This window comes from Poecilia mexicana, unplaced genomic scaffold, assembly GCF_051168715.1.
Source record: "Poecilia mexicana isolate PSO_F unplaced genomic scaffold, ASM5116871v1 scaffold_1, whole genome shotgun sequence".
Lineage (NCBI taxonomy): Eukaryota > Metazoa > Chordata > Actinopteri > Cyprinodontiformes > Poeciliidae > Poecilia > Poecilia mexicana.
In genome coordinates, this window is record NW_028263370.1 from 8,982,219 (window position 1) to 8,993,459 (window position 11,241).

At 36.0% G+C, this 11,241-nt stretch overlaps 1 protein-coding gene across 3 annotated transcripts; it reads right to left on the reverse strand.

Annotated features, from left to right (window-relative positions):
• Positions 1–444: 444 nt before the first annotated feature.
• On the reverse strand, positions 445–9,521 carry LOC106925463 (arachidonate 12-lipoxygenase, 12R-type-like). Of its 3 annotated transcripts, none has more exons than XM_088003976.1 (15): positions 9,399–9,521; positions 8,994–9,170; positions 8,172–8,376; positions 7,964–8,045; positions 6,563–6,685; positions 6,376–6,479; positions 5,851–6,017; positions 5,597–5,740; positions 3,957–4,160; positions 3,675–3,761; positions 3,414–3,583; positions 2,842–2,963; positions 2,336–2,436; positions 1,400–1,570; positions 445–976 (listed from the first exon to the last, which is right to left on the reverse strand). In XM_088003976.1, exons 2-15 carry the CDS (start codon positions 9,144–9,146, stop codon positions 797–799), a joined length of 2,013 nt encoding a protein of 670 aa, XP_087860102.1. In that variant the 5' UTR covers positions 9,147–9,170; positions 9,399–9,521; the 3' UTR covers positions 445–796. The 3 variants fall into 3 exon arrangements, with proteins under 3 accessions (XP_087860102.1, XP_087860099.1, XP_087860104.1); XM_088003978.1 differs by lacking the exon at positions 445–976 and adding an exon at positions 1,197–1,256; XM_088003973.1 differs by lacking the exon at positions 9,399–9,521 and having other exon boundaries at positions 8,994–9,218.
• Positions 9,522–11,241: the final 1,720 nt, after the last annotated feature.

Here is an 11,241-nt window from a genome sequence, read left to right on the forward strand (position 1 = left end):
AGCCTCATTTTAGCCTGCTGAACATCCCTCTTACTACAACTAGCTTATCAAGTTTTTTAACTTAAGGCAATTTTGCAAACTGTGATTAAATAATGTTCTAAGTTTCACTTGAATCTAAAGGGAAATGCTCTTGACTCAAAACTCTGGCTGTGAAAGCTGTAGCAACAAAAACCTTTATGGAAATAGCTTAGTGATTCTCAGTAAGATAATGAGAAGGAATGCTAAAGGACAAATCAAAGCACACTACATCTAAACTTTGTACTTTAGTACTAAGCACAGATGCTTAAAGCCCAGCCATGTGTCTTTGGATGACTTTTCTCTTAACACAGCAAATAATTTCACCAGCTTGACTTAACGGAAGAACTAATTATACATTCATTCTTCTTGATTTTGTTTGTTTGGCTGCAAAAGTGTAAGCAAATGTGTAAGTGAAATGCACAATAATTGTTTTCTGCTTAAAAACATTTTTATTTGCACTTTGCCATAGATTCTTACACAGGTATTTTGAAGCAACAGATTAGAGAAACTCACTTTCTAATTTCCATAGGGTCGGTACACTCACTCGTCTGACTCCATATTTCTCTGCATGCATCCCAAATAATAACATTCCATTCAAATATACATTATACATTTAAGCAAAACTAATAAAATTTAAAAAAAATTATCATGTCCCCTCTGCTTCCCCTTCTCCAACATGTTCATAAAGGTTCCAATAATACACCTAAAATAACATGAAGCACATCAGTGTGGGATTATTATCAACTATGAAAACTGAGAGGAAACTTCTCTTACTTCCCTAAATAGCCACACTGTTTTCTACCTCCTCTGGATCCAAGTATGTGTACGGCACTTCCAGAGTTTTGTTTCTCTCTTTGATTGCTGCACTCAACGCCGCCAGCTCCTTTTTAAAGTTCGCCATCATCTGCCGTGGAGTCTCCTCACTGAAGTGGTCCTCAGAGTACTGGCCAAGAGGTGCCTGATAAAATCAAGGACACTTAGTTTTTCTGCCACCGACATGCAAATGTTTGAAACATGTGGATTACTTGTAAACATATAGAGCCATGAAGAAGTCATGGAGTTGAATAGTATCATTTTACCTTATTTATATACAGGTTCATCGCGAGAAAAAAGAAAACCGTGAAAAACGGTTCATAAGACCTAATTCATTAGGTCTTTCATATATTATAAAGATAAATTACACCCAGAGTGATCTATTTCAACCATTTATTTCTGCTCATTTTGTGAATGGATTGAAGCTACAGAAAACCCAAGATGAAATTTATCATGAAAGGGACTCACTTTTAAATTACTTACTACTTTATTGAGATTAGCCTGTTGAAATGTTTCTGATAAAGCTTGACCATATGTTTGCAAAACACACTGAAGTGTGAACACTCACAAAGTCACTGGACTGCTGGCTGAGCAGCCACAGGGTGGCCATGCCCTGAACTGTGGTGTTGACGTCCGGCAGTGTTTTCAGCATCGTTTCTTCAGTCGCTTCCCCTTTTTTGGTTGGAGGTGGCAGTTGCAGGGAGATTGGAGTGTTTGGCATCCAGCTACCAAAGTCAAACTGCAGTACAGAAATGAGTATTATAGTTTTATTGACTTGTTTTGCTTGTGGAATTTCAAAATACAGCGTAATAGTTGTAATTATAGTTGTAGTTGTCTGACTGATAGCTTTAGACAGTTTGCTGACTGGATTTAGGCCATGATTGCTTGAACCTTAGATGGTTTAAAATAGTGTTTGCTTGTTTTTTTTTTTTTTTTTTTTTTTTTTTTTTACAACCAACCTTTAAAGCTATTAACTTGATATGATAATCTACCCTATCTTAACAAAATGTACATTATTAATAGAGTCGAGGTAGAAGGTGCTCCTTGATATTGACCTGAGACACATTTATTTTGACAATTCAAAAATAATATGGACAAAAATGTCCCTACATACCACATCAGAGTATACCTTATTGGAGGATCATGAAAGGTGTTTTTACTCCTGCATTTATTGACTCACTATAGGAGCCTGGCAGAAGATCAATTAAGCCATAAACTTAATTCATAATGCAATACAAATTGAGTGTTTACAGGATTACAATTTTTGAAACTGTTTATCTATGCTGTAAAGTCTGTATTAAAATGGAACTGTGTTTTGAAGACCATGTTTGGTGAATTTGAATTATTATTTATATTCAGTTATATAGTCATCTATTGCTACTGTAAATAAGTACCAATTGTTATCAAGCAAGTATTATCTGAAATAAAAACACCGAGCTTCAATTCATATGCAAATAATACAAATCATATCTGAATCTTAGCATTGCTCATCCCAACCCCTTACCTGTCCACTGTTCACAGCAGCATGCTGGGCTGAGCCGGTGAAGATCACCATGGTGACAAACTTGATGAGCTCATCCACTGTGGTAAGTTTCTGAGGGATTCCTGAGAATTAGAAAAAAATAAACTTAACATTTAAAAATTCGATGTTTGATAAATTCTTAACCGTCCATCCCATCCCACCGATTGTCTATAACCACTTGTTATTGTAGGTCTGTAAGTGGGTGAGGGTTGGTGCCTGTCTTCAGCAGTCTGTGCAACAGAGGGACACACAAGACAAACAACCATGCACACAGTCATAACTAGGGGTAATTTAGAGAAAGTAAATAACCTGATAGTCAATTGACTTTTAGGAGGCAGCTGGTGAACCCAGAGAAGATCCATTCATACATGGAGACACCCTGAACATCCTTGCTGCCAGGCTACAGAGCTACCAGCAGTACCACTTTGCTTCCATTACACAAATCTGTAATAAGTTTATCAAGCCGTATTATTTTCTTAAAGAGATACCTGGGCAAGGCTGGGAAAGGAATCCATGTTCAAAAATGTCCAGAATCCACGTTTGAAGTTCAGAGTCTTGCTGAACTTCAGCATCGGTCTTGTAGTAGTAGGTCAGGATACCCCGCACAAATCTTTCAGAGACACAGAAATATTTTGTAAAATACATTAAATACATACAGCCAGTAAGAGTGAAGTGTGTTTTTTCCAGGAAGGTTATTGAATTTATGATGCGTTTTTTCTTTTCTAACAATTTACATTTCTAATACTTTAAATATCACAGATTTTTCTTTATACCACAAATTATTTGTATGGTACTTCTTTTCATACTTTACTGTTTATACTAACCAAGGCCTTCCATTTTGGCTTACAAAACAATGGAAGACCTGTACAAACATGATTGTTCTGTACAATCATGTACAGAACATGTTTGTACAGAAATCATGTTATTAGGATTATTAGGATTATACATAATCCTAATAAGTAGAAGTGTGGACGTTTTGCACAATAAATCATCTGATGATTTGTCATTAACAGATAAAGTAGCATAATGTAAGATGCAAAATGGAAGTAGCCTATCATACCTGTTGATAGCATCCCACAGTCTGAGTGCATCATCTCTGTAGTAGAAGTTTGGTACGTCCTTCACTCCGCGCTCAGCAATGTCTTCAGGCACGCAGAGGGAGCTGTATGTTACTGAGGACAGCGATCTCCTCAGAATTGTGATCATACCCTCTCCTCCAGAAGCTGAAAACTAGAGAAAGGTAAAGTCAAAGTTGGAGACAAACACTGTCATTCAAAATGAAAGATAAAGACGTCCTTCTGAGTAAAGTTTTTTGTTTTACTTTGGTGAAAACACCCTCCTCAGATATGAGTCTGTTCCGAGCTAAGAAGTTGATCTGCAGAGTGTAGCGAGTGTGAGGTATGAGAAGCTGAAAAAAGAGAAAACAATGTTGGTTATAACAGTTTACAAAAAAATAAAGTATTCTGAATTACAATAAGACACAGTCAAAACTTAATAATCAGTAAAATGAATAAATTAAAAGATCGAGTTTTTTACATGTTGCATCATCATGGGAATCTGTCAGTATCGGCATAAACACAGTGGAACCTGCAGCTTCAGTTACCTTGTGGAGAGGATGCACCATGGGCACGTTGCGCAACAGTGACACTGCAAAGACCTCAGCCAGCAGGTGAGTGCGCAGCAGGTGAACGTTGAGCTGATGCTCACTGAAATCTGCACTTCTGACAAAAATCTTTGCCATCAGCCAGTCGTACTCTGAATCAGTTGGCAAGAAGATTGGATTGTCCTCTGCTGGTTTCTGCTTCAGCTACATCAGGGTTTAAATAAAGTGTGTTTGATTACAGGTCAATCATACAGATAAACAATGTTCCTGAAGTTGTTTTGTATTTTATCCGCTGACTCATTTTTTTTTTTTCTTGAGAACCTCAGTGAAGAGTTTGAACTTAATCCACACTGATAATCTGAAATCAGATTAAACCGAACAATAGTCAGACAGGCGTGTGTGTTTGAAGATATAACCCTTTGACAAATGAACAAACCAGACTGGTGGTTGAAGTGAAAAACCTATAATCTTTGTGTCATCTGACATCCACATTTTTCTACAAGTCTACTTTCTAAGAAAGGGAATTTCACTTTCCACTTGTTTCAATTCTTTACAAAATACACAATTTGGATGTCATTCTCTTCTTCTTTCTACATTTAAAATTGGCTTCATTAATTCACAAACTTATAACATCACAGTAAGTGTTGCCATCAGGCATCAATGTCTTGCTAGAAGTGCAAATGTCTCATTTCAGAATCAGAAAACAAACAAAAAATGTTCATAGTGTGAAGGATCCATGAATTACAATTGTTTGTAAAAGCAGCTGCAGGATTCAAAAACCCTTAAAAAAAACACACAAAAGGGTTTTTGGAGTCATGTATCTATAAAACAGAAAGAAAAGCAAATAATTTTGTTTTAAATAAAAAAGACCACTCTAACAGGAATGTGCTGAATTAATGACTGAAAAGTAGAAAGTAGTCAGAAGAAAATCGTAAAGTTACATTAATTTATCAGCAGGTTTAACCTTTCACCAAACAAAAACAAAAGCAAATGAATGAATAAAGACAAATAAGAGCACAAGTACAAAAATACAGCACCTGTTAATGAGGCAGGTAAATCCCTCTCACACTGAATGATCAATTTATTGAAAAGGAAAACTTTTAACTGCATCCATTCACTGCTGCAATGTTTTACAAAGTCACTGCGTGAATCAGTGTATTGTACTGATAATAACAAGGCTAACACCTGCACACCTGTTAACACCAGAGTAACAATGCTAATCAGAACATAATCTGAATACTGCCAGAATTGTATATATTAAAACAAACAAAAAAATCTTTTAAATTACAGGTTTTGTGACAAGTGGTCATGAATTACTGACAGACCAAGGTTATTATGACCAGACAGCAACTCTGGTGGCTGTGATCAGACAACATTTCTCGTCACTTCCTCTTCATTCCAGCAATTCTCGTGAAAATATTTGTCTTTTGAACTTGATTTGAAAATGGAAACTTTGGAATTAATACTTTTATTTTGACATTGATGTGCATGTTTTGGGTTCCAAACTCAACCTAATCAATGGTTGCTTGGTCTTTAGTGCCTGGTTCTTTCTGTTAAATGTTTCAATTGAATGCTTAATGATTCAATTGAATGCTTAATAATTTGTGTACTTAATTACTGTATATGAGTGCTAATCTCACCTGAATAGCAATTGGCATGAGTTTATCATCTGGAGTTTTGTGGAGCAAGACAAGTGGAGCCATCAGGTACTGCTTCTCGTCATTGATGGTGCTTGTTTTCACTCCATCCATTCGCTTGTAGTCACAAAGGAATATGTTGCCTTTCTGTTTAACATTTTAAGAAAAAAAATCACATGTTAATATCAACGTTATGTAAAAATGCAAGAACCTCAAATCTACTTAGAAATAGTTGTTTTTTTTGTACAGATAATCACCTTAATTTCTTCTGCCAAGCTGCAACAACCATCAGGGAAAACCATTTTGTCAGTAACAGGAAGGTTGTCAGGCAGGACGGTGCAGCGGCGAATCAGCATGGGATTAACCCCGTTTAGAAACTGGTAACCAAAAAATGCATCTTCCTTCCAGTGTTGCTGGACATAGTCTGTAAAAAAACAACAAAAAAAAGCAACCCAATACATTTGTTTAAAAATAAAAATAAAATGATAAATACAGTCTGCAAAAATGGTGGAAGAGCAAGCTGAATTTTTTGCAGGCCATGAGAACACTTTGAACTTTTCTTTTTGTTGAAGCATAAACAGTCTAAAGTACATTGTGTCAATTAGAATTATTTTACATTTTCATCCAAATCACCACAATACAAATTGCCACTCTGTTCTTTTTACAAGGAACGTTTGGATACAAAATACAACTTAAACAATCACAACAAATATTAAAGCCACACCCCAGCTTTAGCAGGTTTTATAGCTTAGTAGGATTAACTTTATGCAAGTTGTCAGTACCAGATATATCAGTCTGTTTGCAGCAAAAAACTCTGTCGATATCATCAATGTTCATCCAATTCGTTTTATTATCAGCCAGCCCCTTCAGTTTCAGCTCTGCCAGTCTAGTTAAGAAAAAACAAAAAGTTAATGTGTCATCAAAATCTCAAATTAAAGGCATATGTGTATCAGACTATTAGGAGTTTACCCTGTGCTTGCTGTGAACAGAAATTCAGTCTGCTTGGTAAAGGAGAATCTGACTTCAGGAGGTAGGGAGGATGGGCCGTCTGCTTTAATGCAGTGAGGAATTCCTTCCACATACACATCCCAGCTGAGAAAAAGATAGAATTTATATGCCGTTTTATTGTAGTACAGATGTAAAAAATTATTTTATTTTTCAAAACAAAGCACATCAGCATATACACTTGCAACTTAGTAAATTAGAATTTCATCAAAAATGTAATCACAGGGAAACTCACACCCTAATCAACTGTTTTTGCTGATAAACTATCTAAATAAGCTATCTGGACTTCTGTCTTCATGTTTCTGTGAGAATTTTGACATTTTTTTGCAATTCTTTTAGTTCTGCATTATTTTGCTTCAAATCGTCCCACTACTGGTCTCTTCAGTCAAACAGTTCTTAGACATTTGAATTGTCCTATTTTTTGCAACAGCATAACTTGGTACAACTTTGTCACTTCCACAGCCCTCCATCCCTCCCCACCTCTTGCTCGCCTCTGTCCGACTGGTGGAGAGTCAAGAGCAAGAAGTGCTGCCATGGCGACTGCCGGGCATTGCTAATTGCGTTACTCAGCTTTCAAATGTGTGATTTATTTGCAATGTGGACACAGAGTGGAATGGATCTCCTCTGCTCTGACTATTGGTGAAGGTATAGTATTGAAGGTAATTATTCACTACTGAAGCGTCACTAAACGTCTATAAAAGCATGTAAAATGATGAAAGCACAAGCAACAGAAACATTAGAAAGGAAGAGATGATCTGCCTGTTACATCTGTCCTGTGAAAACAGCAAGAAATGTCTTTTTCTAATAGCCTTTTATAGGATAAGTCCTAGTTGTTTTACATCGTTACATTATATTCAGTGTACTTTATATTATTTTCCTTCTTTTAATTCCACTTAAAATCTGCTTTGTGAGTGTTAATGTTTCACCATGACAGATAAAACACTCTTATCTTACCTGGGAGTAATTGTGTACAAACACTTCAGACAATCTTTTGGAGCGGTACCTATTACAGTTTATTTTTGTTTCTGTAGAACATTCTGAATAATATTGGTCATGTTTGGTATTGTTGCAATCATATTCATAGAAGAAGTGTATTTGTCCACCTCAGTGCTTATTGAGAAAATGCACAAAATATTCTCTGAAGTACATTGAGAACATTTGAAAAAAAAAAAAATCTGTGATCAATTTGTGATTCTTCGAGACAGACCTGTCTGTCTATAAATTAGACATTTATAATATAACAAGTTTCAGTGTAATATTGAATTGTTGAAGTACATTTACTTCCAATTTATTAAGATGCACTCGTAAATATAAACTCAAACAGGGAAAAGGGGTTTTTGTGTTTTTGCCACTCTGTTTTCTCACCAGTAATCTTTCTGACGCTGCTTGAGCTCCTGTTCCCGGCTGTACCTGCCAAGTTGATGACTATCTTCGAACCCTTTCAGGGCTGGGAAAAGAGAGAGAGAAAAAAAATCATGTGATGATGTGTTGGTATTAATTTGCTGTTGTCTCCCTCTAGTTTAATAGGAAAAACAAACAAACTTTGAACAGAATTTACGGCTGTTCGACGGACCTGTTCCCTCTCTGAAGCGGTGCACCTTGCTGTCAGTGATCCAGCGGTAGATAGGGAAGTTGTAAATCTCTCCGTCTGGGGATTTGACTTCCACTTTGGCTGGGAACCAAGAATCTTCTGGGAACAGCAAAAGAGGCTTTTTGTCCAGCTCCACCAGCACCAGCTTTCCAAGGGACGTGGGGCAGGAAACTGTAAAAGACGCCACCTAACACAAAGAAAACAACAATTTGAAATCATAAAAACAAACCTTCAAGTACATATTTATAGCAAGAGGTTAAAAACGATAATCCACAGCAACAACATAATGGTTTAGGTCAATGAATACTCATCTACATTAGTGTATCTAGCTCAAATATATTTTGTACATAACAGAGAAATATCACCCTGTACATTTGCAAAGCTGGCAGAGACGTACGCTAAAATAATACCAGCTGTAGTTACAGAAAATGAAGGTTGTTTTGACCTAAAGGAGCAAATTTATGACTCACCTTTTTCTCATTTTGTTTTCAAAACATTTTTATAATTATATACCCTATTCTGTCCACTTCCCAATTATGCATTACTTTGTGTTGGTCTATCACATAAAATCCCAGTTAAAAATAATGAAGTTTGTGGTTGTAGCATGAGAAAATGTGAAAAAATTCAGTGACCTTAAATACTTTTGCAAGCCCCCGTGCTTCTCCAGGATGCATTACATGAAACAATGCGATAACTTTATGGCATTAACACATACCCTGTTGTGAAATAAATGACAGTGATTTTGTGATTCTTGGTCTAAAGCTGCTCTACATTTGAATTTGAAGCACAATCTCTCAGACTTACAGCTCCTCTGGCAAATGCTGAAGCTCCTTTCAAGTTGAACAGCCACTTGCGTTCACTTTCCCCATTTGTGCCAACCAGCTTAATGAAGACATTGTTGAAAGTGGTGGCAGCGGTGCGATTGGCGGTGTACACAGTTACTTCATAATCCACCATTTTTGCTGTTGAAAATTGATCCACCTTGATGCCAAGAGAGGGAAAAACAACCATCATCAACACTGATTGGTTGGTAGTTCCATTTCATTATAATACAATTCAAAAGGATCGTCCTGATAACAAAACTTTTACAGACAAACTGATGAATGCTACTGGATCACAATGAAACACAAATTCAATTTGACACAACTACAACTAGAAGATTCTTGTTTGTTTCTGTTTTTCAGCAACTTTTAAATATATTTGTCTTACCTCTGCTGATCACAAAGTTTCCCTGAAGAGCTGCTGTGTTAATGCAACTTAGCACCACAGATCTCTTTATATACACACGTATTGAATGGGAGTGCTGAATACAAAACTGGAGATGAAACTACGTGGAATGTACCCTCCCACCTCTCATCGCTGGCGTTTTCCCTGTTCTTAATGAAATGTGGGGACTTTTTCATGTCCTTAAACATGTTGGGTTTGTATAAAAAATGACTTAGCAAGACTACAAGTAGTAGCAAGTAGTAGGGTGGTCTTGTAAAAAGATAAAATGCAAATATGACTTATTTGCATATTATCTGGTGCTGATCTTTTGGCAACAATAAGAAACTATTTAATCATTTAGGGAATAGCTTGGTGTTTAAAGCAATACCTGTAATGCAATATCTGACAGTTATGTCTCTTGTTTGGCAAAATACAGAGGTGACATATCATTTAAATGTTACCTGTTCTTGACCTATAATGTTTAGAGAGGGTTTTGGATGCGGTTTAATCTAGAAACCATAAAAACTGCTGAACAAAAGAGAAAACTAGTCTGCAGTCTAAAACCGAACTTCCAGGTTGCATAACTCAATTTTCTGGTGAAAATGGCATAACTGTCGCTCTGTTGTGCAAAGGCTTGTGGTATGCTTAACATACCACAAGCCTCTGACACATTCTTACTCTGTCCAGCTGAATTGTTGACTGAGCACCTGTGTTGTTCGGCACTGTTAAAGCACATACCAACTGAATGTTCTTCAATCCATTTAGTTTAACAAATAGAAACAACATGCAAATTCAATATACTATTAGATGAAACAGATGTTGGTTTCATTTGATTTCTTATTGCATATTTAGCTCTGGATCAAAATCTTATGACAGGGGAACAAATAAGTAATACACACAACGGACATGTAGCATCAGTATTGATTTAAAATAATATCAGTTTTTATCAGTCTTCAATTGTTTATTGTCATCATAATAAACAAATTACAATGCAAAATATTAGAAAACTTTCAATCACACAATGCAGACAAAGCAACAAATAGAACAACTTAAAAGATCAGAATGTTAAAAAAAAGTGTTTAAAAGTCATGTTGAAGCCATTTAGGGCTAATAGAAATACTTTGTCTAACATACTGTAAGTGCATTAAACAAAGTCGGGGGAGCGAAGTCTGAGGTTTTTGCTCTGCGTATTTAATGGCTGTGGCAATATTTTTCAGAGTACAACCTGGTTGTGCTTGTGATTTAAGTGCAATGTTTAAATGCAGCGTTTCTGTGCTTGTATAAATTAAATGCTAAAAGGTGACCCAAACCTCTGCAAATAAAAACAACTTCACATCCCACAGTAGTTGAGCAAAATGACACTGAGAGGAAGTCTGTTAAGCTGCAGCAGCTGTATGTAATTAAGTGATGATGAGGGAACAAATCCGTAACCAAATGATTTAAAAGTTGCAACAGTAACAACATTTTTTGATTGAACAATATCCTACACAGTTCATTAGGACATTTTTGTAAAAAAAAATCCCCAAAACATTATGGTCTCAGATGTTGGTGTCCTGTGATTTCATGAACGTTACATACTCAACCAAGTTTTTGATTTTGTTGTATTGATGAAACAAACTTAAGTTTTCAAATAATAGTGTTTTCACATTTTGCAATAACTTAATACTAAAGAAGGCAATCAAATACAATTTAGTTTAAATTTGGTTTTGACTATTAACTTTAATATGGTGCCAACTTGGTGGCACCATATCATACCATATCTTAGTTGACACCAAGTCATCAACTTGGTGTCAACCAATTCCAAAATTTAAATGTCTCAGATTTGTCTCAAACACACAAAAAATCC

What these genes read in the sequence shown, in the direction of transcription:
- LOC106925463 (XM_088003973.1), bottom strand. Translation starts at nt 9,203, where the DNA reads ATGATGGTTGTTTTTCCCTCTCTTGGCATCAAGGTGGATCAATTTTCA. An exon ending in CAAACAGACTGATATATCTG is followed by an intron (nt 6,018 to 6,375) that starts GTACTGACAACT and finishes GTTTTTTTACAG; the next exon opens with ACTATGTCCAGCAACACTGG. An exon ending in TGGTGCATCCTCTCCACAAG is followed by an intron (nt 3,762 to 3,956) that starts GTAACTGAAGCT and finishes CTCTTTTTTCAG; the next exon opens with CTTCTCATACCTCACACTCG.